This window comes from Apus apus, chromosome 13, assembly GCF_020740795.1.
Source record: "Apus apus isolate bApuApu2 chromosome 13, bApuApu2.pri.cur, whole genome shotgun sequence".
NCBI lineage: Eukaryota > Metazoa > Chordata > Aves > Apodiformes > Apodidae > Apus > Apus apus.
In genome coordinates this window covers 19,243,484-19,268,046 of record NC_067294.1, presented here as the reverse complement: position 1 = coordinate 19,268,046, position 24,563 = coordinate 19,243,484, and the positions used below count along the sequence as shown (strand labels likewise).

The window sequence follows — 24,563 nt, the reverse complement described above, 5'->3', positions numbered from 1 at the left end:
TTAAATGCAAAGGAAAAATAAACACTATGAAAGCAATATGCTAAACCCAAGAACTACAAGAAAGAAAATAGTTCTGGAACAAAGAAAAGAGATTATATTATGCTGGTCATCTAAAAGGCATTGCTTAGTTTGGTGTGGTTGTTGTTCTTTTTTTCCTACAGTTTTAAAAAGAGACTCACAGTGATCAGAAACTAACACTAGAAGAGAGAAGCAGAAGCACCTAATACTAAAACATTTTAAATTCAAAGCAGCGGAGCAGGTAAACTCTAATACACAAGAGTCTGGGAATAATAAAGTAGCACAGTGAATAAAGATAAAAGAAATATATCCTGCTAAACAATTAAACTTACGGATTATACTGAAATGCAGATAATCAACTGTCACAAGTGTAAACTACAGTTAAAACTTTTCACTTAACAGATTAAAGATTATCCAATCAGAATTTTTATTTTTAGAGCAAACAGAACATGCAGGCTTTCTAAAAAGTTTCTTTCATGCCTCTTTTCACACCTATATATGAATCCCAAGTATTAAAATAACCTTCCTGTTTTGTAAGCATATAAGCTTTGGCATATAAAGTCTTACCAAATCAGCACCAGCTTGAAGCAACACATCTGCAACATCAGTGTGTCCATTTTCACAGGCATAGGTCAAAGCTGTATCTCCTGTTGCTGTGGTGGCATGAACATTAGCTCCTAGAAACACAACATTATTTTTTCATTATCAACATCTCCTTATCAAGTATGTCATATCACAGAAACACAAAAATCAAGGCACTTGATCTGTGGCAACAGCTATATCCTACTGACCAACAGCTTCCATAGCCCAAGGGCATTGCTCTCATGGTAAAAATTGCTCTTGAGGTAAAAATACTCTGAGGGGTAAGGCAAGGCTTGGTAAAACGATGACTGGCAATCTAAGCACTTTAACCTATATGCTCACTCATTCCTATGGTCCCTCTACAGCAATGAAGATTTCAGTAGTTACAACAAATACAAGTGAGTCCAGACAATTGTCTAGACTATTGCTTTGACACAGCTGCATGACAAGGAAAACCAGACAAAACACGTTATTGAATTAGTATTAATTCTACAAATTTTGTTTTTTCTCTGCTCTTTAAAATATTCTGCTTTAAAACCATTTTATTGGAACAATTTGACTAGTTTAATATATGCCAGCTACACAAAACCAATGTGTGGTTCTTGCTATGTAACACATTATTCCTCCCCCAAAATGCCAATGTGATGAGCCATTTTCTTATTTTCAAGGTGTGAGATATATTTAGAGACTCCCTGATGCTAACACAAGGCTTCTCAATTAACTTTCTACACTATGACAAGTGAAGTGCAGGCAGCGTTCCAAGGGAGCCGGCAACAGGTGCCACATGCTGGTATCACTGCACGAAGAGACACAGTTGTTACTGTCCCTCGATGAGCAGGGAGGATTACTTTCTAGAATTACAAATCCAGACAATTTTATGTTTATTCTTAGAAAAAAGCATACAAATAAATCACCTCCCATAACAAGGAAGATTTCTAAAATGCAGCTCCTTTTACTTTACTGTTTTAAGCAGTATTACTACATTTCAGTCTCTACCAACTTTAAACTGACAGATGGACATTGAAGTGTCATTTTTCCCCAAATCCAGCAAGATTTCATTTTTACTACTGTTTAATGTAGTAGTAAAACACATTCATCCCAGAAATAAGCACATTCTAGAATCTGTCTTGCACACTATTTCCCAGGGCACAACTCCTAAAGTACTGCTTATTCAGGGAGACTGACTGCAGATAATCAGGCCCAATCAAGGCAGGTATAGCATATAAAAACAAGCATTATCTGCATTAACATTTTGTTCTAAATGCAGTTAGTTGGAAATAATGTTCCTAGTGAATATTTAGATAAGCAACAGAATACAGTGCTACATGAGGCACTTTCCTCTGTTAACAGTATCAAACAACATTACTGTGTAGCTTTTTTTTTTTTCCCTTCTTACAAAAATATCAGAGAATACAGTTTCTTGTTACAACACTGCCACTATCAAGCCCAGGTATCTTCTAAATCATATAGAACAATGAGTTTGTAGTATCTGTGGGCTAGATCATTTGCACTGTACACATACCTGCTGCCAGCAAGTATTTCACCAATTCAAGATGACCCTCTTGAGCAGCTTCCATCAAAGGTGTTGAGCAACCAAGTTCTATATCAGCTCCTGCTTTAATAAGGAAATCAGCTACTTCAGAAAACCCTCCACAGCATGCCAGAGTGAGAGCTGTTTCTTGTGTTTCCTCCGTCTGTGCATTTATGTTTGCCCCTAAGAAATAAAACAGCTGTTATTTTAATTGACCAGATGTGACGTAGGAAGGTGAATGATCATCACCTCCAGTTTGGGTGGTTTAGCTTTGCTCTGTAGTCACAGTAACGAGCATGCTACATCAGAGGAATGTGTACAACTGATGGCAACGGTCAACACTGCGTTCTTCAGAATGAACCCTCCAGAAATGTCAGTGATCTCACCTTGTGCCAGCAGCAACGCTACCATCTCTTCATGGCCTTCCCGAGCAGCTTCCATGAGAGGAGTATAACCTTCATCATTAACTTCCTCCAGGTTAGCTCCTCTTTCAATCAGAAGAGCTGCTAACTCCACGTGTCCACCACAAGCAGCTAGAGTGAGCGGAGACTCAAATGAATCTGCAGGCATATTCACTTGAGCACCACTGTCTAAAAGCAAGCGCGCCACTTCCACATGTCCATCCTGAAAAATTAAGGTGAATACAAAAATCAGAAACAGCTTGATGCTGTAGTTGCAACCACTATCATACTAGATCTGAAAGTGATCCTCAAAAGACAGGGTCTTTTTACTTAGCATGGTTCAATTTATGTCATTGTTATGGTAATGCTTGGATTAAACTGACATGTAGGTTTCCAACTGCATTTAAGTTAGGTTAAGTTTCACTTAAGAAACTGGGACCCAAACTTGTAGAACAATTTGAAGAAGATATCTTGGAAAACTGAAATAGATTTATTTGAATCAAAGCATACTCTTTGTGTCTCTCAGCAGAGAGAAAGCCACTTGCTGCCTTGTATACTGCAGATGCACAGGGATCAGGTGCATCACCTTGGACACTCCATCTGTCATCCAAAGAAACATGCTGTTCTTCCAGAACAAGTAAAGTGTCAGACAGCTTTGATGGTTTAGAGCCCAGTATCCTGACACAGAGGTTCTCCTGGGATTTGACAACTAAATTGGATTAATTCTTTAAATGAGCCCAAATGCATGCTGACAGATTTTGATGGAGAACTAAAGAATACTTATTCCTGAAGAAGACTTCAAAAAGGCCAGTTTCAGTGGGAAATATCAGATTCTTTTATGTTGCAGCCTTAGAAGGAAATCTAAATAAAGTCAGGCAACACTAAAGAGCAAAAAAAGATGTTAGAAGACCTTTCTGCCCAAGATTCAAGCCAGAGCTGTCCAGGCTAGGGCACTGATGCTCAGGGGTGACATATTAAGTTATAAAGCTACGAATTCCACTAATTCCCAAAATCAAAGAACTTTTGCATTAAGAACAGCAACCTCAAACAAACCACCAGTTCCCCGTTCTGGTGTCACCGCAATTGTCAGCCAGTAACTCAAACAGCTAACACAGAGGTATGAAAAAAGAGGGCAAGAGGGCTTACTGAACACACATCTCCCACCAACTCTTTAGTTGACCACAAAGAAGGAAGACAGTGAATAAGATGCACAGCAATCAAGTCTGTAAATGAGACAGGCTGCCATTCTCAGAGAAGCTGGCTAAAGCCCAAGAACCACCTCATCTAACTAAATGCACTATCCCAGGCATGGCACTCCATCTTGACCAAAACATACTAAAATTCAGAGGCACTTACAATATAATGGGTGAACTGACACCTCAGCTTCCTGTATTTGCAGTGTTCATTAGTTAGAAAACAGCGAAGGCTTGGAAAAGTCATAATAATTTGGTGGGATGGTTCCCTTCTGCAAGGGTGCAGCCAAAGGATAACAAGGAATAAACCACATCATTTGATTTGGGACTTTGAAGGATCAACTTCCCCTCTTGCTTCTAAAGGTCAATGCACATTTTGTAATGCAAACTAGTCTGAAACATCCAAGAGCTAAAAACATGCAGGCAACCCACACAACTTATCTTCACCGAGTGAGACACTTCACAGTCTCCACAACAACCCAGTGTTCAGGCTGCATCACCATGAAAGAAAAAAAACAAAAGCTAAACTGAAAGGGGAAAAAAAAAAAAAGAGACTAAACCTCAACAGAGCAGTAGCCTGATCAAAATATTTAGTCATGCTGCCATCTCCTTTAGGTGACAGCACACACCCACTGCAACTGTGTCCTTCCTAATTCCTTATTGGCACTAGACTGTCATATAGGGACGACTATTCAAGGATACTATTACCATCACACTATCAGAAGACTCTGACACAGCTTGAGATGTTCTAATCTGACCTTGGTCACTTGCATCATCACCTCACTACTGCACTGTAAGAACACTTGATCCTCCAGCTCTCAGAAGACTGGAGGAACATTGCAGCCTATCTTCTAAGGCTTACAGGCTTTGGGGAGCAAATTAAGTTTTGCTCCATTTGCTGTTCTTCCTATGAAAACAAGGTCCCTGTTCTTTCTTCAAAGAAGTTCCCCAGCTTGAAGAATAGACAGAAGGTCACCTAAGGTCTGAACAAAAATGGTTGCAGATATGCTTTGACACTACAGCATACTCTTTATTAAGATTAAACTCTTGGAAAGGGAAGTTCCTCCTCAATGGCTGCTTTGAAATTATATGAGTTTCCCAAGGACTAAGATACAAACTACTTCTGGTACACCATTTTATTTAAAAAAAAACAAAAAACAAAAAACAAACAACCTCACAGCACTGTTTATAGAAACCTAAAGCAAGCAAACCATTTCTACTTGCAACACACTTCCTGCAGTGGTGAAAGGAAAAGTGTAATCACTCAGCTCTGTGCACTTCCAGAAGGCTCATACCATGATGATCTGAGAGTCCTTATTTATAAAGACAAAGGTGGAGAACTAACTCTAACACTATAGAAGAAACAAGTGATTTGATTTAACTTGTTACTTTCCTGCACTGCAGATCAGTGACACCTGCACTTCACATAGGGAGCACTTAAAACAACACATCACACCCCCAAAAATTAGAATATTTTTTCCCTAAGATTAATTAGACTGAGAAGCTGACCACCCTTTGTAACTACAGTAAAGGCTTTCTTACAATAAAAACACATCATCACTGGCAGACCCAAAGCAGCCTGTTGACAAAGGCTCTCTTTTTATAACCTCTTTTATTCCTCTCTCATTGAAAAGTGAGGACAAATAAAGGCTATTTACCATGCAGGCCTCCATTAGCGCTGTGTGCATCTCATCTGTTTTATGTTCTTGATCAGCTCCGGCTTCAAGCAAAAAACGAACCATATCTAAATGGCCTTCAAAACAAACAGATCAAAATAATTAAGAATGTACTATCATAAACTTTTTACTATTACAGACAATATTCTTAATGAAATAATTTAGATGTACATAGTTTGCTAGTAACATTTTTGCAGGTTACAATTTGCAAACCTGCTCTATTTAAAGTAGACTAAAGAAATGCCAATGTGAAATGGGCAGCCAGACATCAGGTGGTTCTTCCCAAAGATACTGCCCAGCAATGGAATGAAGTCAGACCTCTCTAATCCAGCTTTACACAACAGGAACCTTTCCTTGGGAGATCAAGCTATAAAAGACTGTGCTTATTCAACTGTATAGTGACACACTATATAGTTATGAATTCTATCATTTTAGAATTTGTCTGTTAAAAATGATACATTGAGCATCCTCTTCCAAGACAAAACTTAGTTATAAATAAACTGACAGCAAGACACAGTACCCCAGCCATCTTACCAAATATATTACAGGAAATCTCTAGTCAATGAAAATCTTACATTACATAAGTCTATTAAGTTTTAGATCACAGGAGACAAGAATGCCCCTCCAACATATCCAGGAGTACTTCTGCTGACATTTCTCTCTCAGGAACTACTACACGCTGCAAGACACCCATGACAAATCCAGATCCAAGGGTTCAGATGGGTTATACATTGTATGCAGCCTCCAATTCTAACCACAGAGGCAAAACCTGAAGTCACTATGACAATAATCCACATCATTAAAGCTTCTAATAGGAGAAAAATAATTTTAAGAAATTTTATCTTGAAAGAATACTGGATTACCATTGCATTAAGTTACTTTATATATAAATAGCAAAGGAAATTAAGCCATAAGTCCATAAAAGTTCATAAAACATAACAATTCATAGACATCCTCCAAAATTACACTGAAAGTATCCAGTAACAATATTAGCATTTTCACCCCATTGGGTATTCCAGGAGGATTCCTTCTAACTGTTTCCCAACAACTACCGGAGAAGTTTTCATAACTTGCAGATAGTTGGTGAGGGGTATCCAAACGAAATAGGGAATGCAGTATAGTGGGGGAAGAGGAGAGTGGTGATGTGTCAAAACACGTGTTTGGATGCAGTCAGTCACAAGTTTTCATCTGTAACATGTCAAAGGCAGGTCCACCACATTTGATCACAAGTAGACAGGCTTAATATCACTACACCATGGATGAGCATTTCCTGATGTCAAGTTTAAAACCAAAATCCAGTATTCCAAAACTCTTCATAAAGTATTCAAAGTATGGCTGGAAGCTTCACTTAGATAAATCCTAGCAAATAAATTCAAACAAAAATACAAAACAAGGCAAGAGACAATAAATACCTTTATAGCATGCAAGTGTAAGTGCACTTTCTTTGAACTCGTTGGAGTGAGTGTTGATTCCCGCACCATATTCCAGCAATACTCTTGCAACCTCAACATGACCTGCACTGGCTGCTTCCATTAAGGGGGTATGCCCATTCTCATTGTGGTCTTCTATATTAGCACCAGCTTTCAATAGCACCTTCACTATGTCAACAAAGCCCCCAGCACAAGCATAAGTGAGAGCTGTGTTCCCTGCAGAGAAGAAAATTTGACATGAAAGCCCCTTCCACCACCCACACCTAATACAGGAAAGGAAATTGTTTTCAACAGCTCTGAACAAAACCAAGTACATCACTAGCAGCAGACTTCAACCTCACAGCAATGTTACTTCAGCCAACCACTTCAGGCTTGGTATAAACTCCCAACACAACTATAATGTGAAAGAGTTTTAATGCTAAGCCAACATTATAAACCAGAATATTTTTTCTTTTATTATTATATTTCCTTCTTCAGCACACAAAGAGATCAAACACACACACACAAAGATCAATGAGTAATTTTCATGCTCACTGTAAGAGCTTGGGCAGGGAAGGTAAGGTGGATGTTTGGGTTTTTGTGCCTAAAATTGTATCCTGTAATCCCTTGAAAAAGTTTTACTAGCTGGATGAAAATAAATTTATTATTTCAAACTCTGGTACTGTAAGGGATAAACAATCACATATGGCTCATGTTTTAAACATCACAGTTAATTTTAATGTTAAGTTCTGCTTAATATGGGTAAACATCAAGATAAAAAGAACATTCCATAGTTCAGACACTAAACTTTTTAAGAATTTGAACAAAGTTTAAATTCTATCTTAATATTAGCAGAATCCAACTGCAGGTTAATACTCTCAGCAAGGTTAGTTAAGCTGTGGCCAAGCATCAGCAATGTAGAAAACATTCAATGCCCAAAAAATTGTACTTCTTTGGTAAAAAGCAATAGACTGAAATAACTAGTCTTGACCAGATGTGTCCCATGGTCTTACTGGGTAATTTTTTATTATACCAGTGAGGAAAAAATAAACTTCATGTATTTTTCTGGTCATCTAACACCACAGTGTTTTTCACAGGTTTTACATTATAGTTTATACTAAAAATAATATTTAATAATGGACAGGTAAGACTCTAAATACACCCACTATGTATCTGGCCTATTCTGAAAAGTTCTCATCATGTTTTCTTGTGATTGAAAATATCAGACAAACCCACAGATTTTCAGAAGAGCTGCATATCTTATGTGCCAGTCTCACTAATTCTTTGTGTTCCTGGTGCCCAGTTACCTGTTGAAGACTGTGCGTTGACATCTGCACAGTGAACAAGGAGAAGTTTAACAATATCTACATAGCCTCCACTGGCAGCTGCCATTAAGGGAGTTATGTCTCCTTTATTCCCTCGATCTTCAACATTGGCATGCATTGCCAGTAGCACCTAGAGAAAAAAGTTCACTTTCGTGAATACATTGGAACATCAGCATTTTGGTTTTAGTTCAGTGGAGCTTGTGAGCACGATTCCCCAGCCAGCCGTGCTACCCCCTTGCAGCAGCACCCCCAATGATGAAGCACAATGGAACTCCCCAGGACCATTGATATTTACTATCTTCACTGTGCTCTGCCTCAGGAAATGCTGTTTTTCTACATTTGTTCAGATCTGCTAAAATCAACATTAACAGCAAAAGACTGACATCTTCAAAAGTCACAGGGCAATTCACTGGCCAGAATGACAGCAGAGAAACCATCAATTTGCATTAATGACCACAATACACATGGGGTCAACCTTTCAGGTAAACAGTTTTCTCCCTGTACTCTTGCCTGGCACCAAAACATGAAGCTGGCCCCATTCTGAGGACCAGCATCTCAACACTTCAAAGAAGCACAAATTCTACCCTTAGATACACAAATATGAAAGACAAAAATTAACATAGATTAACACACTGTTGATGCAGATGTGAATTTAAAAAACCCAAAACACGACTGAGTGAATGAAACATCATTTTTGAGAAGGTAACTGCTTGCAGAGTTTGATTTTACTGTTATTTTAGATACTCTTGCAATGTCTGCTTGGCAGAACAGCTTGCCTGCATCTGTAACAATGCCAGAAAAGTAGATACATTATAAACCACAAGAGACATCCCTCAGACAAGTTCTTTAAACATAAAGGCATATATGACAGGATTTCCCATTAAAAAGACAAACAATAACTGTAAGGCCACAAGAAACTGTATAACTGATGCTCTGTTTAGATTATAAAAAAGTATTCTAATTGGAATAGCTACCAAAGAAGCCCCTTAGACAGTGCTTCACAAAGGTTTAGCTGTGACCATATTTGCTACTTACTTGTGCCAATTCGTAATAGCCTGCTGAACAGGCCAAGCAAAGGAGACTTTCCCCTTCTTCAGTGTGTTCATTTACGCTTCTTCCTTCATCGAGCAGCTTCCGGACAGCATTGACATCCCCATCCGAGCATGCTTCTGCCAAGCTGCGACTGGAAAAGCAGTTACCACAGAGTCAGTTAAAAATACACCTGTAAGAGATGGGTAGCTTCCCTGTGCAAGAAGTCTTCCCTTAAGACTCATGACATTACCCTTACTAGAAAATACACCTTACAGACTTTTTAAAGAAAAGGTATACATATATACACACACACATTATGTCCTTGAGGGAATGGAGATTTAGGCCTTGCTCATGTCTAAATCAGCCCTTGTCCTCCTCAGTTGTGAAATCTCATAAGCTCTTAGACTAGATGCAGAGGAGAGTGCTCAAAACCAGGTAATCTGGGGTGTCTGCAAGACACAGAAGTAAACCTCTCTGATGCTATTCACACTTTGGTGAATGCCAGATGCACTGAGGCTGTGACCACCACAAACTACTGACTAGAGGTACCAACACAAATTACTAGGAGAGATAAAGCCAAAAGTTGAATAATCTAGTATCATAGAGACCACTGATACTGAATAATGCAACAAGACAAAATTCTCACTGTAGTTTCTCTTGTACTGGGACTATTTCCCTCCCTGCACTAGCCTAAAGATTTTTTTTCTTTCAATTGAAAACAGCAGTTTCATAATTTAATCAGCCATTTCAAAGAAAAAAAAAATACTTAACTTACCTAAGGACATATTAAAAGGATTAAAGGAGAGGAGCCTTACAAACATTTACTTTCATGTACCATTAGCAGCATATTACAGAAGCTTTGAGATAGCTGAAATGAGCCAATGGAACTGCACATTTTTTAAATGGCAATAACCACACAAATCCTACCCGGAACACTACTAAGTCATCCTTAAAAAAATATGTAAGAGGTAATTACAAGATAAGAGTTAGAAGGAAAAGACAAGACAAACCCTGGGTTCTTGTCATCTCATGGCTCAGAAGTCTATAATCACTACTTCAGCCATCATTAACATCTGAAGTAGAGAGAAGAGCTATTTTCCCCCAAGCCCTAGTGAAGTACACTAACTGATCTTGACAAAGGTGAGCTGAGCTTCAAATTATTTCAAACCAAGTTGTCTAAAAAGTCTAAGAGCAAAGACAACTGTTAAAGAATTACTAAATACAAGTGTACACAAGAGCAAGTCATGCTCAGTTCCAACTCAGCTGCACTTCTCCAACTAATGATAAAAATTTTATTTAGAAAATATTTGCAGGGAATCATGGTCCCTCAGCCACTGGAAACCAAACCAGTTAATGCCCTTGGCAGGAGGGAGGAAGAGCCTTCTGTTATAAACAGAACAGGATGTGATGCATTCCTGTCAGCATGTTGTATTTGAAAGACACGGAAGCTTGCTTCTTAAAAACTAGTACCTTCAGATTCACTAAGAACCTCAAACTTCTACTTTTCTTCTGCAAAAGGGAGAAGTCCACTCAGTAAAATTCACTCTACAATGAAGAAAATATTCACTTGAACACAAAGCTCCTTCAGGAAAGCACATGTTTCAATTCTCCATGGCTCTAAGACTGTAATGGTTAAACTATATTAAGTCCCTGTTTTAAAGGGAACACATTTGCCATGAACCCCAAAATGAAATCAACTGTGCTAGTAGCTGCTAGATAAAAGCTGAGATGTGACCTGAAGAAAATATCCAGTATCTAAGCACTTATATTTGCACTGTATTCACCAAGTATTTAAACCAAAATAACCAGTATTTTGGGAAAGTTTATTATTCGGCTACATAGTCAATTTCATATATTGAAGCAAGCAGTCAGTCAGATAGCCCTGCAGCAACCCACACGTAACAGGCATTCACAGCTCCTGTTCCTGATCATGTTTCATGCTTTTTGACATGTTCAACTCCAGGTGAGTTTTGGCTTTCTTAAACATGTCCCTGGTATGCTTGGACACTGCCTCTGTATTCCCCATGGGTCACCTGGCCCTCTTCCACCTCTCATATGCCTTCTTTCCATGTTACAATCATAGAATCATCATCAAGGTTGGAAGAGACCTTCAAGATCATCAAGTCCAACCATTTGCCCTACAACCCTTAACCACTAAACCATCTTATGGAACACCACACCTATCCATTTTTTTAACACCTCCAGGGATGGTGCCTCCACCACCTCCCTGGGCAGCCTGTTTCAAGGCCTCACCACTCATTCAGTAAAGAAATTTTTCCTAATATCCAATCGGAACATCCCCTGGCATAGCTTGACCCCATTTCTTGTCCTAAAATGTTCAAGCATGCTTCCCCAACTTATTTTCATCTCCGCAACTTTTGATCCACAAGCGATTTCTCCAGCTTCAGTTAGGAAATGAAACTATGTTTGCTCTTTATTTGCATTTACATTTTTAATAATGACTCAAGACAACTGTCCTTACAGTGAACACTTAGTTTTGCAAAAAAGTGTGAATTTCAAAAGGATACCAAATGGAAGGAAACTTAAAACTTTCAATTTTTGATCGTAGATCCGAAGTTCAACAGCATATGCAGTCATACCATCCCAACAGTTAAGGAAATATTTGCATCATTTGTCAGAGTAGATGTTGTTTCGGGACCCCTAAAGATGCTTTGAAATTACCAATGTAGAAGAAAGCTCTTTGAGAACATAGGACAAATTCTCAGTTCTGTCATCATGGAAGTTAAATATCATCCTCGTTAATTATCAGTTGTAAAAAGTTATCAGATAATAGTAGTTTTATTTTTCCTTATGTTCCGGAGCAAGATCCCGGGGCAATTTGCTACCCTGCGAGTATTAGTATTCTCTTCCAACTTATAACACAATGAACTAAATTCATCACTAGTTTCCAAAGCATGCTGAGGCAGTAATTAGAGAACTGTTATCAAGTCTTCTACAGCTAAGAATCTGACCAATTTTTGAAAAATAAATCAAATCACAAGTACACAGGAAGAGCAGCAGGTTAGAAAGTAATTCCTTTTTTTACACATTTCTCTTATACTTTGAAGCCAGTAACCTGACAGGACAGTAGTTACACCTTCAGATTCAGTAACTGCTTCTGGCAGCAGTAGAGCAGATACCAAGTACTAACTATAAAATTAAGTTTGATAAGAAAAAGACAAACTTGCATTCTTTAGTTGGGAAACTGTGGATGGGGAACTGTCAATACATACTTGTCCACTTGTCCTGCATTGTGATTGTTCTCTGCTCGCATCCGCGTCAGGGCCGCAGCAGCTTCATCCAGCGCGCAGCTGACGGAGGAGGTCAGTCTCCGGAGAACCTCAGGATCTGCGAAGGCTTTGCCATCAGCAGTGGACAATTTACCAATTCCTTCAGTGTACATTCGTTCATCAGTCAGGTTAGTAGGAAAGTCACACAAAAGAAATGCAAAGACACTAGTTTAGATTTCAGTCACATGCACTAGTAGTTAAAAATAATTTGCAAACATGCCAAAAAATCAGCTACTTAAAAGTAACAGTTTACATTTGCCTAAGACCTGAACCTTTAATTAACTATAATGCAGTAGTAAGAAGCTATTTCTCAACTGCCAGCTTCATTACTTGTCCCAAATTCCTAAATCATACCTCTGAAGAATTAAAAAAACAACAACATCTGAGGGGAATAAGGATAAGCTATGGGAACTCAAGTCCAAAAACAGAAGTTTGAGAAACAGATATTATTGCACAGGCTTAGCTTAGTATTTTCTGAATGTGAAGAATGTTCCAGTTCTAGAAGTAAAGTTATTACACTTCTCCCACCCGACTCTAGCCAAATGCACAGACTGAGGAACTTCTTAAGTTTCTTTTTAAAAAAGTTTCTTTGCTACAAGACTCACGGTGAAGGCCAATACAGAACAGCACCATAAGATGGCACTTATCCCACTTATTTACATGGCAGATATAAAATCATGGTACAACTGTGTAGTTTTATTCCACACAGGTTTTACTCTATAGAATTCAGAAAAGCCTGTTTTACAGATGCAAGAATCAATGCACAGTGCACCATGTGAAGAAATGCACTGATTAAGATTATCCACTCTCCCTCCAAAAATCAACGTCATGCGGTATAAAAAGCTAACAGTTCATAGTTTATAGATGAGCTACCCTCACCAGTGATGAATCCATAACTTTCAATTTCTTAGCTGTTGAACAGGGTCAAATTAGATACAAACCTCTTAAAATAATGCATCTGATACCTCAGATTTTCTCGCTGCAACACTGAGTTACACTATTTCTCCCACAACCCAGCTTGTAATTATTACAGAGTAAATACTGAAGTCATACTTGGAAATTTTTTAACATTGTCTTCAGACAAAGTATTTCCCCAGTTTTAGAGCATCCATTTCTTATTACTGTAAGAACCAGTACTTACCAAATTTCTCCAGCCTAAAAACCAATTGAGGCCAGCATATGCTCAGCACACTCTGTTACATGACTCTGCATCACTGCTGCAGTGCTGGCAGGTATTGGCTTACAGTATTTAAACTCAGAGAATTGTTCCTACCCTGTCTTCAAGGCAGACACCTACAATGGGGTGTAGAAGTTTACTTGGCCAGCTGAAACTGAGCACGTGCTATGAAGATTGAGGAGCCGTTTAAAATACTTGGTCAGATTTCTCTGGCTCTAACACCCTACACCTCTGGATCACTTCAGCATTGTCAAGAGGCTATGAAAAACAATTTATAATTAAGTTCCCACTCCACAATAAAATGAGAAATTAGTACCAGGTCTGATCACACCATACCCATCAGGTTTTTGAGGACTGTCTAACACACTGCACAGCAAACGGAGCAGCAAAACATAATGCCAGACTCTTGACTTCATGTACCTGAAGAGGCTACCAGCCATATGCTCCCTTCCACCTCCAAGCTGTTGAGGCTACCACCTTTCTAGTCACTGCTATTACATACAGTGAGGCTATAAACCACAAGCCTCCAACACCACAGCTCACACCTCACAGATGAATATAAACCTAATTTATTGTTGGTTTAAGAGGGATGCAAGTCATGTTGGCTCTGCAATTGCAGCAGGTGGGACAGCAGGGGACAGTCACTGCCAACCATGCCGAGGCATCGACTTAGTACCAAACACACAGAGAAAGTGAGGGATTTGCTTCCCTAGGACAACTCACTGAGCAAGTACACAATGTTTACACTAGCTATTTCTGATGGCAGTGCTGGCTTCCAGTAGCTTGCAGTGTGTCTACAGAAGTACTCCTGGATGCCTGAGTGATCTGCCCCAGTTTTTGTCCTGCTCTGGCAGGGGGGTTGGACTCGATCTTTGGAGGTCCCTTCAAACCCCTGACATCCTGTGATTCTGTGATACTGCCTAAGTAAAGAAAGGGATAGTGCAACCAAAGCTGAACACCATGGTAAGCAAAGTGGAAAAGTACTCAAGAGAAATCCACAGAGCTTAGGAAAGTGACCCTGAACAAAGGCTAAAAAAGCCTAGCTTTAGTTTAGGAGAGGCAGCACAACAGCAGTTTCCATCCACTTAGAAGGGTCTCATGAAGGAGCTGGTGTACAGCTCTAGTGCTGGCAAAAGAAGTGAGAAATAAAAAGTCTGGCCAAAAAAAACCAAAAAGGCAATCAAACAACCCCAAAACAAAAATACCAACATGACCTGACTATCTGAAATTAAACTGGGTAACTTGATAATTTCAAATCACTAAGGCAGCAGCTCATACAGGTTACCAGAATCTTACTGCTGTAATGCTCACTTGTCTTTTAATCTCTGATGTAATTGTTTTTGTGACTACTTCATAACCATCTGCTTATGTCACTCTCCTAGGTGTTTAAGATACCTCATACATATAGGGACAGATCCACAGGCAGGACCACAACTCTTCTGTCCCCATCCATCCAATGAACACTGAAAGCATCCTCAAGACCATTCTCCACATTTGTTCAAGTTCATCCTTCTTGCGCACTCACTAACATGTTACTGATCTGACACTACCTGAACTCCAACCAAATGTCTGACATTCTGTGCCTCCTGCAGAGCAACAACACATCTTCAGGAATTCAGAGGTCATCTTTTAATGCACCAATCACTGTTGCAGAATAAGTCAGAAAAGAGAACATGGGAGCCACAGCAGACTGGTTTTTACTAAGAACAGTCTACATATGGAGATGGGGATGTGCAAAGTCACAGGTTACCACTAAAATTATTAAGAACATGTTCATAAACCAAAAGGAAGTACCTTCCATACAACATGAGCTGCCATACAAAGGCCAAATAGTTGAATTTAAAACTAAATGGATAAATAAATTATAAAATTTTAAAAATTTATTTTAAAATTTATTTTAAAAATAAAATTTATTTTAAAATAAATGGATGTTCATGGAAGGCACAGGCTTTACTAAGTATAGTGGCCCTGGAAGTCACTAGTTAGGGACATTCCTGAACAAGAGACTACTGGAAAGATAAGAGATAAAATACCTTGTACTGTGATTTTAGTATCCTCAAGTGTCCACAGGTAGCCCAAGGGATAGGGAGCTAGACACACCTTCAGTTTGCCTTTGTGGGGAAGTTCTTTAGCTGAGCACCTTCTGCTGAAGCCAGTGTGTTCACAAATCCTGGCAGGGACAACACCAGCAGCACTATCCAGCAACTGAAAAGAGAGGTCTTAACCATCCACTTGGGCAGGAGCAATTCTTGCTATCAGTACAGGCTGGGGGATGATGTGATAGAGACACATCAGGATGTGATAGAGACGCGGGGGAACTGGCGGATGAAAAGTTGGACATGAGCAAACAATGCGCACTTGCAGCCCAGATGGCCAGTCGCATCCTGGGCTGCACCAAAAGAAGTGTGGCCAGAAAGCAGAGGGAGGTGATTCTGCCCCTCTACTCCACTCCTGTAAGACTCCATCTGGAGTACTGTGTCCAGCTCTTGGGTCCTCAATACAAGAGGGCCATAGACCTGTTGGAAAAAGTCCAGAGAAGGGCCACAAAAATGATCAGAGGGCTGGAGTACCTCTCCTATGAAGACAGGCTGAGAGAGCCAGGGTTGTTCAGCCTGGAGAGGAGAAGGCTCCAGGGAGACCTTAGAGCACCTTCCAGTGCCGGAAGGGGCTATGGGAAAGCTTGGGAGGGGCTGTTTACAAGGGTGTGTAGTGATAGGACAAGGGGCAGTGATCTTAAACTAGAGCAGGGTATATTTAGATTAGGACGAAGTTCTTCACAATGAGGGTGGTGAAGCACTGGAACAGGTTGCCCAGCAATGCAGTGGAGGGCTCCTCCTTGGAAACATCCAAGGTCAGGCTCAACCAGGCTCTGAGCAACCTGATCTGTCAAAAAGGTCCCTGTGCACGGCGGGCGGGGGGGGGCTGGAATAGATGATCTTCCAACACCACATATTCTATGATTCTATAAAGTGAGCTGGTAACCTTTCAGTGTGTAGTAGCTTGTAGGTAGTAGCTCCTAATGATCACCATTTAAAATATCTTAAAAAAAAAATACTCTGTAATGGACCTCACAGGTAAGTCCCTCATGTCACACACAACTAGTGTCAACACATGGTTTGAACATCAAAGGAGATTGCTCCAAAGAGATCAACATATCGAAGCCTAAGAGGTAACATCCAGTAATCCTCACAAAAAACTGCAGACTCAGTGGGGATTATGTTCCCTTACAGCCACTTCCAGCATCCTTTATGTTTTAACACACACTTGAGGCCATTAACATGCTAACATGTCCAATTTATGATCTCATGTTCATCACAAGCTCTAATTCAACTTCAGCTCAGGTGGTCCTGGAATTGTGGCCCAATAACACGTCCTTTTTTTTTTTTTTTTTTTTTATGGTATCTCAAGAACCATTCTACAAGGTTCTACAAGGTCTCCAGTGGCTTAACTCAAATTCTTTCTTGACAAAGGTATGGCTCCCCTAACAGCTTATCAGAGGAATTCAGTTCAGACACATGAAGAGCAGAACCTAAGGGAAGTTGTCCTAAAGAAATGAGATTTCACAGGACCGTTTAATCCCAATGTGTAAATTTATTTCTGGAAACACTTTGGAGCAGTGCAGCATCTGCAGAAAATTACCAGTAGCAGAAACAAGCAAAAAAAACCTATCAGTCATCTACCCACCAGCAGGCTGCTCTGAGCCACCTCTTAACTTCCTGCTTTGAGTACAATCACAGAAAATTACCTTTTGATTCTCCATATAACTAAGCAAAATAAAAGTGTGCTTCACTCCTCTCTGATGATATTAAAATATTTTCATATTACATCATTTTCAGAGCCAGTAAACCACAGTATACTGTTGAAAGCACACTCAATATGACCTACACTGATCTTCTGGCAAACCCAGGAAAAAACAATGAATGAGCTCTAACCCACTGCTGCCACTTAATGCCTAAGCAAGGTTTGCAAAAAAAAAAAAACAAACCAACAAACCAACAAAAACCCAACCAACCAAAAAAACACCAATAAAACAAGCAACAACAACAACAAAACAAACCCAGAAAAAACCCATACATTTTCAACAAAAAACACACAAAAAAACCCCCAACAACCAAAAAGAGATGGGTCCCACTGATGATGTGACCACGCAGCAATGGAAAGACAGATACACTTGAGTCTTGCTAAGAGATTTCAGCAAGGACCCAACACAAGTTATTTCAGCTAATCTAAAGTGAGAGTGGATTGTGCTGGCTTTATGTTTTCTTGTTTAGAATAGTCCAATGCCAAGCAAATCAAAAGGAATATTTATTTTCAAGTTTCACTGTTTCTGCATCAAGTTACCTCGTTTACAACATCAGGAGGAGGGACATAACAGATTTACAATTTTTGGAACGTATTTTAAGTATTTAAACATGTTTTATTGTATGTCGATTGCTACACTGAAGTCCTCCAGGAAGAAACCACACATTGAGTAGTGCTCTTTGCATATAAGAACTAGAAAAATACTAATAATTCATTCTAGTTCAGTCACCTTTCTAAGTCATATGCTTTTAAAAACTTTATCATAAAGTGGTGGTAAAAAATGCAATTCCCATTAAGCTAAAGATCACGAGAGTTACAAGGGAAGGTTTACCAGCTGTTTAAGGAAAACAACTGTTTCAAGTTGGAGTATAGCCTGAGCTGGGATTTCTGGTAAGCCATATGGCCTTTAAAACAAATATTGGCCTTAAAGCAAGTTTAAAACCCTCTTTATTAAGTTAAGCACCTCATCCTGAAATTTTCCTATTATTTTGGTGAGCCTTTGAAGAATGCACACAATATTCACACAATACTCTAATAAAACCTAATGCAGTACCCAGGACTATGTGTGAAGGGAAACCTTCAGGAGTTTGTGATCTGAGGATGCACAAAGAAGAGTTGCACTGAAATACACAGATTTTGCATGTGGAACATCCATCTCTCTCAAAAAAAAAACAACAAACAACAAACAACAACCACAAAAAACCCAACTAGCTACTTCAGACATTATATTTTGCCTTACCTGCCTACATTTCATTGCTACTATTGTTTTCATAATGACATAGGAGAGCAGCAAGGCTGGTGACGGGACTAGAGGGAGTCTTACAGGGAGAGACTGAGGGAGCTGGGGTTGTTTAGGCTAGAGTAGACTCAGGGGGGACCATCTCACTCTCTTCAACTACCTGAAGGGAGGTTGCAGTCAGGTGGGGGCTGGGCTCTTCTCCCAGGCAGCTAGTGACAGGACAAGAGGGCATGGCCTGAAGCTGCTCCAGGGGAGGTTTAGGTTGGATATTAGGAAGCACTTCCTCATGGAGAAGGTGATCAAACATTGGAATGGACTTCCCAGGGAAGTGGTGGAAATACCATCTGTGGAGGTGTTCAAGGAAAGGCTGGATGTGGCACTTAGTGCCATGGTCTGGCTGATGTGGTGGTGTTAGGTCATAGACTGGACTTGATGATCTTAAAGGTATTTTCCAGCCTTGGTGATTCGGTAATTCTGTGTGATTCTGCGACATAAACCTGTTCAGGAATAGCTGATTCTACTTCATCTTTCAAAGAACCCATGTTTCAACCTCAATTTCATACCACACAAATCCCCTCCTGACACATCTGCCCTTAATTAGTAGCAAATACCCCTCTTACCATGATTCTTTTTCCTCATCTCTTGCATCACTCAGAAGAAAGTTGAATTTGGAACAGAAATAGTCTTTCAAAGTTTTTGAATTCTCATTCCTGATATTTAAAATGCCATTTACATCTGTGTTGCAATAAACTTTATCATCTTACCCTATCAGCCCAATCCAAGAATACCTTGATTATGGCCCAACACATTCTAGAAAAGGTATCTGAACCACTTGGCAATACGATTCCTAATCACTATGTAACCGATTATCACACATTCCTGTGCCATTGTGTATGAGATTACCCATTAGGTCTTACCTAAGCATGCCATTTCATTGATGATCTTCTTACTTTAGATGTCAATAAATGTTTTGAACAATAAAATAACATTAAGTAAAGTGGTTGGGTCCCCCTTCCTGCTCTGCACTCTTCCTAAATTGGTCTTTCTGCACTGTGTGATACTCAAAGACAGGAAACTTTAATCCCTGTGTAACAGAAAGAGTCAATCCCCCGTAGGGTACTGTATCAAAAGCCTTGGAGAAGTCCAGGTAGATGATGTCCACTGCTTGCCCTGCATCAGCCAAGCAGGTGACTTTGTCACAGAAGGGGATCAGGTTTGTCAAGCACGATTTGCCCCTGGTAAATCCATGTTGGCTTTTCCCAATCACTTGCTTCAGCTGACTTGTGACAATCCCCAGGAGGATTTGCTCAATGAACTTTCCAAAGGACTGAAGTGAAGATAATGAGTCTATAATTACTTGCGTCCTCCTTTGGACCCTTCTAATAAATGGGGCCTTCCTCCAGCCTTCAGGGATGTCTTCTGATCTCCACGACTTCTCAAAGATATGGAGAGCAGCTTTGCAATGACATCAGCAGCTCTCTCAACACCCTAAGGTGGATGGCATCAGGGCCCATCCATTTGTCTGGGTCAAGCTCCTGTAATAGTTGACACACCAGTTCTTCCTTCACTGACAGCAGGTTGGTGCCTGCATCATCCTGGACTTTTGTTCCTATGGCCTGTGACCCAACAGCATTGGCAAAGACAGAGGTGAATCACAGAATCACCAAGGCTGGAAAAGACCTTTAAGATCATCAAGTCCAGCCTATGAGCTAACACCACCACATCGGATAGACCATGGCACTAAGCGCCACATACAGCCTTTCCTTTCCAGGTGAAGAAGGTGTTGAGGACCTCTGCCTTTTCAGCATTGTTGCTGGTTCACCTTTCCTGTTTAATAGTAGGCCAATATTATTCCTCTGTTTCTGCTTGTGGTTAACATATCTGAAGAACCCTTTCTTGAAGTTTTTGACAACCCTGGCTAATGTCAGCTCAAGCCGAGCTTTTGCTTTCCTAACTGCATCTCTGCATACCGTGGCAATGCCCTTGTAATTTCCAACCAGTAACGTTCCACTTTTCCACCTCTGGAACATCCCCCTTCTAGTTCTGAGCAGACCCAGAAGCTCCCAGTTAAGCCAAGGGGGTCTCATGCTCCTCCTACTTCCCTTGCCTTTAGAGGGTATGAACCAGTTTTACTTACCTAGGAGAGTGTTCTTGAACAACTCCCAGCACTCACTAGCTCCTTTACCCTCCATGGAAGCTTCCCATGGGATTCCTTCCAACTGAGGCCTGAGTGAGCTGAAGTTTGCTCTTATACAATCTAAAACCTCTGTCCTGGAATTAACCTTCATGGTGCTCAGCAGAATCCCAAATTCCACGATTCTGTGGTCACTGCAGCAAAGTCTGTCACTAACCGAGATATTACAGAGCAGGATTTCTTGGTTAGTGAGTAGTAAGTCCAGCTGTGCCCCATTCCTGGTTGGCTCATCCAACTGGTGTGAGGAAGCAGTCTGCTACACATTCCAGGAACTTGATGGATGTCAGGTGAGCTGCAGTATTGTTCCTCCAGCAAATGTCTGGGTATTTAAAGTCTCCCATAAGGACCAGACTGTGTTGACCCGAAGCTTGACTGAGTGACCCAAGTGTCTCTTCATTGGCCACGTTGTCTTGGTTTGGGGGTCGGTAACAGATGCCTATTGTAAGGTCTCCCTTGGAGATGAGCTCTCTAATTTTGACTCAGAGGCATTCAATAGGGCTACCATAATTACCACAGTTGACTTATATACATTCAAGGTTTTCCTTAACATAGAGCATGACTCCTCCACCTCTTCTCCCCGCCTGTCTTTACAAACAGCCTGTTCCATCTATCAGGGTCCTCCAGTTGTGTGAATCATCCCACCACATTTCAGTTATTCCTATGATGTCATAACTATCTGACTCAGCACAGAGCTTCAGTTCTTTCTGCTTATTTCCCAGACTCTGTTTCTTTGTACACATACATTTCACGAGACCAATCTTCTGGTTCTCATTTAAGGAGACAGCTGAGGCACATTTTATACTACTCTTGGCCTGATTTAATCCACAATCAGTTGTAGTGGTGATGGTGGAGTGATCATTGCCATTCTGAATTCCTCCCCACAGGTCCTTCAGTTTAAAGCCCGCCTCACCAAGTTGGCCAGCCTGTTGCTAAAGATTCCCCTGCCTCTCTTAGAGAGGTGGATTTCATCCCTTCCTAGCAGACTGTAGTCCTCGTAGAAGGACCTGTTTACATAAAAGCCAAAACCCTCACAATAACCTCCAGCCTCAAAGCCAGAAGTTGATCTGCATTATGTGTCTGTTCTTGACTGCCCCCAATCCTTGAACTGGTAATACTGAGGAAAAGGTAACTTGGGCACCATAACTCTTGACTTTCTCCCCCAGGGCCTTAAAGTCCTTATTGATTCTGCCTAAGTTTGGTCTTACAGTGTCATTTGTGCCCACATGAAAGAGTAAGAGGGGACAGTAGTCCATGGTCTTGAGAAGTTGTGGCACCAACTTGGCCACATCTCTGACCTTGGGAAGGCAGCAAACCTCACGGGATCTCCTGTGGCTCTGCAGGTGGGCCCTTCAGTGCCCTTTAATGAGTCTCCCACTACAAGCACATGGTGTTTCTTTTCGCGATATCTGCTGTGTGCTGGTGGTTCTGTTGTATCTTGTGGGCCTTGCAATTCCCTGAATGAGGCTTTATTAACATTTTCGTTTCCCTCATCCTCTGTCTCCAGAGCCCTGTATCTGTTCTGTAGGGGCACCTGGGAAGATGAGGGAGGTCTGGAGGGGACTCACCTGCTGCCCTAACAGAGACCAGCTTCCATTCCCCCCTGTCATCTCTTAGGTCCCCTCCTTCTGCCTGCTTCAGTCCTTTACACTCATGTACTTGAATAGCAGTAACAGCATTTCTCAGTAAACTAACCCGCACCAAAAGGCTGATCCAAAGCAGTCAGAGCCTGTTATTAGCCCTGCCTTATCTCTCTATCCAGGCAAAAACTTCAGGACCTTAACACAACGTGTAAGCTCTACTTCAGTGAAGTCATGTCTGCTACTGAATTACATCAGAGCTCAATTTCACACTTTTGAGATGCATCTGAGCAACTGTGCCTGGCCAGTTGGCCCCCAAGAGAAGGGCTGTGGCCATGTAGTGCACAGTAACTGCAAAAGGCCTCTGCAGTAGGTCTAGCTTTCTCTGGAAGAGATGGTCTTCCTCCGCCTGTAGAGTTGTTCCAACCCTGTAGAGTTGTTCAACCCAGTAACTACTACAATATGCCTGGAAATTCCCAAACAGCTACAGAAAAACTTCAACATATGCCAAGCAGAGTACCTGTAGAGAAGAATAGTCTTCCTCATGGACAGAATCAGCAGAGGAGAACCTCTGCATAGCTTAGGCACTGTGTGCCCATCTGACAGTAGAAAGGCTCAGCTTCACTCCTTCAGAAAGTCTTTGCCACCTTCAAAATCACAATAAAATAATTCTCCTACAAATAGTTCTTGCTGGCTTAATGTGACAGCAGGAGCTGACACAGTGGCAGAAAGACAGCTTTCATTGCTTTGCAAAGGAAACTTGATGTTGTGCTTTAATTCAGACCCAAAAGGATGAAACAATCAGACAACTGATGGCAGCACTACTCCTTTAAATCCTGGCACATCTGAAACATGCCCTCAAGGTGGCAAAAGGCTCGTAGAAATAGACAAATTTTCTTTGACTTGTGAAGGAGAAAAGGAAGGTGACATGTTCCAAATCCCTTAGAAGAGAAAACCTGCCAGGGAAAGACAAGACAGTAATATCTCTTGATTGCAACCACAGACTGAGAAGAAACATTTTTATCAAGTAAAGGTAAACTATTATGACCACAACTAACTAAACCCTGTAGAAGTTTAATCCTTCCACATCCAAAAAATGCTATTTTTTGCTTAGCTCCCTGAAAAATGTGTTTGTTCTTTGAAAGTTCTCATTTTGAAGACATTTTAATGTAGATACAGCCTATAGTTTCTTTTTGAGAAAAACATTAACCAGAATGCTTCTCCATTTTTCAATTGGTCATTCCAATACCATTAGCCCCAGGCAGAGAGTAGTAGAGATTCAATAAAGGTTGGGTTTATTTGAGCTTTGTTTTCTAAAACACTAAAAAGCTACATTGAGGCTTTCAGCCTTTTCAAAGTCAAGCACATGTTTTCACAATCTTCACCACCAAGTACCAAAATAATAGTTCGATCTTAGCTCCAGTGCACTGAAAACCTACTCTGCACCCTTAATATCCCTGTTGTAATTATGCTAAACACAAGAATTTATCCTAATATACATTTGATACAAACTGCCATTATTAAACTGTATTTTTTCCCCCTCTGTCATGGAGTGCGTGGCACAAACAGAATTCACAGGCTGCAACTTCTTTTTTTATTCTTCTCAATTAGTATTTGGACATGCTAAACAAAACTCATTTAGCATGAAATTAAGAGCTACAGCTTGAGAATTTGGTGGGTTTTTTTCTGACTAATTAGCATCTTCCAGTATTTCAGGTGCCACCATCACTGTTCATCACAGACTTCCAGAGTTTTCAGTTTCTACAAATCAGATGACTGACAGCAAACAATCACACCCCAAAGTGACATTTTCAATGCTATCTGAAAAATCATGCTCAGATCATCTGCTAAGCATTTTCTGACAAAAGCAGTAATTATTTTCTTCTCTTGAGTTGCATTTCATGGTCTGAACCTCAACATATCCACTTCTTCACAAATCTCCACTCCTAAAAATAATAGGGACTCACTCACTCAAGCAATATCCACAAATGAAAGGGAATGTCTGAAGAAAACTGAAAAGCCATCACACCTCACACATGCCATTGGACAAAATTACCATTCATTCCAGCTTCAAATTTTCACTTGTTTGATTCTGCGAACTCTTAATATTATATTTG

The 24,563-nt window shown here is 40.4% G+C and overlaps 1 protein-coding gene across 3 annotated transcripts in view; it reads right to left on the bottom strand.

The window, feature by feature from the left end:
* ANKHD1 (ankyrin repeat and KH domain containing 1) overlaps nucleotides 1-24,563 on the bottom strand; it is a 110,440-nt gene that overhangs the window by 55,102 nt on the left and 30,775 nt on the right. For all 3 annotated transcript variants that reach the window (XM_051630965.1, XM_051630966.1, XM_051630967.1), the window contains exons 3-10: nucleotides 12,401-12,557; nucleotides 9,171-9,318; nucleotides 8,118-8,265; nucleotides 6,814-7,047; nucleotides 5,384-5,478; nucleotides 2,518-2,755; nucleotides 2,123-2,314; nucleotides 586-695 (exon numbers count right to left, since the gene is read on the bottom strand). In XM_051630965.1, coding sequence (XP_051486925.1) covers nucleotides 586-695; nucleotides 2,123-2,314; nucleotides 2,518-2,755; nucleotides 5,384-5,478; nucleotides 6,814-7,047; nucleotides 8,118-8,265; nucleotides 9,171-9,318; nucleotides 12,401-12,557 — 1,322 coding nt within the window. The remainder of the gene's footprint in view (nucleotides 1-585; nucleotides 696-2,122; nucleotides 2,315-2,517; nucleotides 2,756-5,383; nucleotides 5,479-6,813; nucleotides 7,048-8,117; nucleotides 8,266-9,170; nucleotides 9,319-12,400; nucleotides 12,558-24,563) is intronic.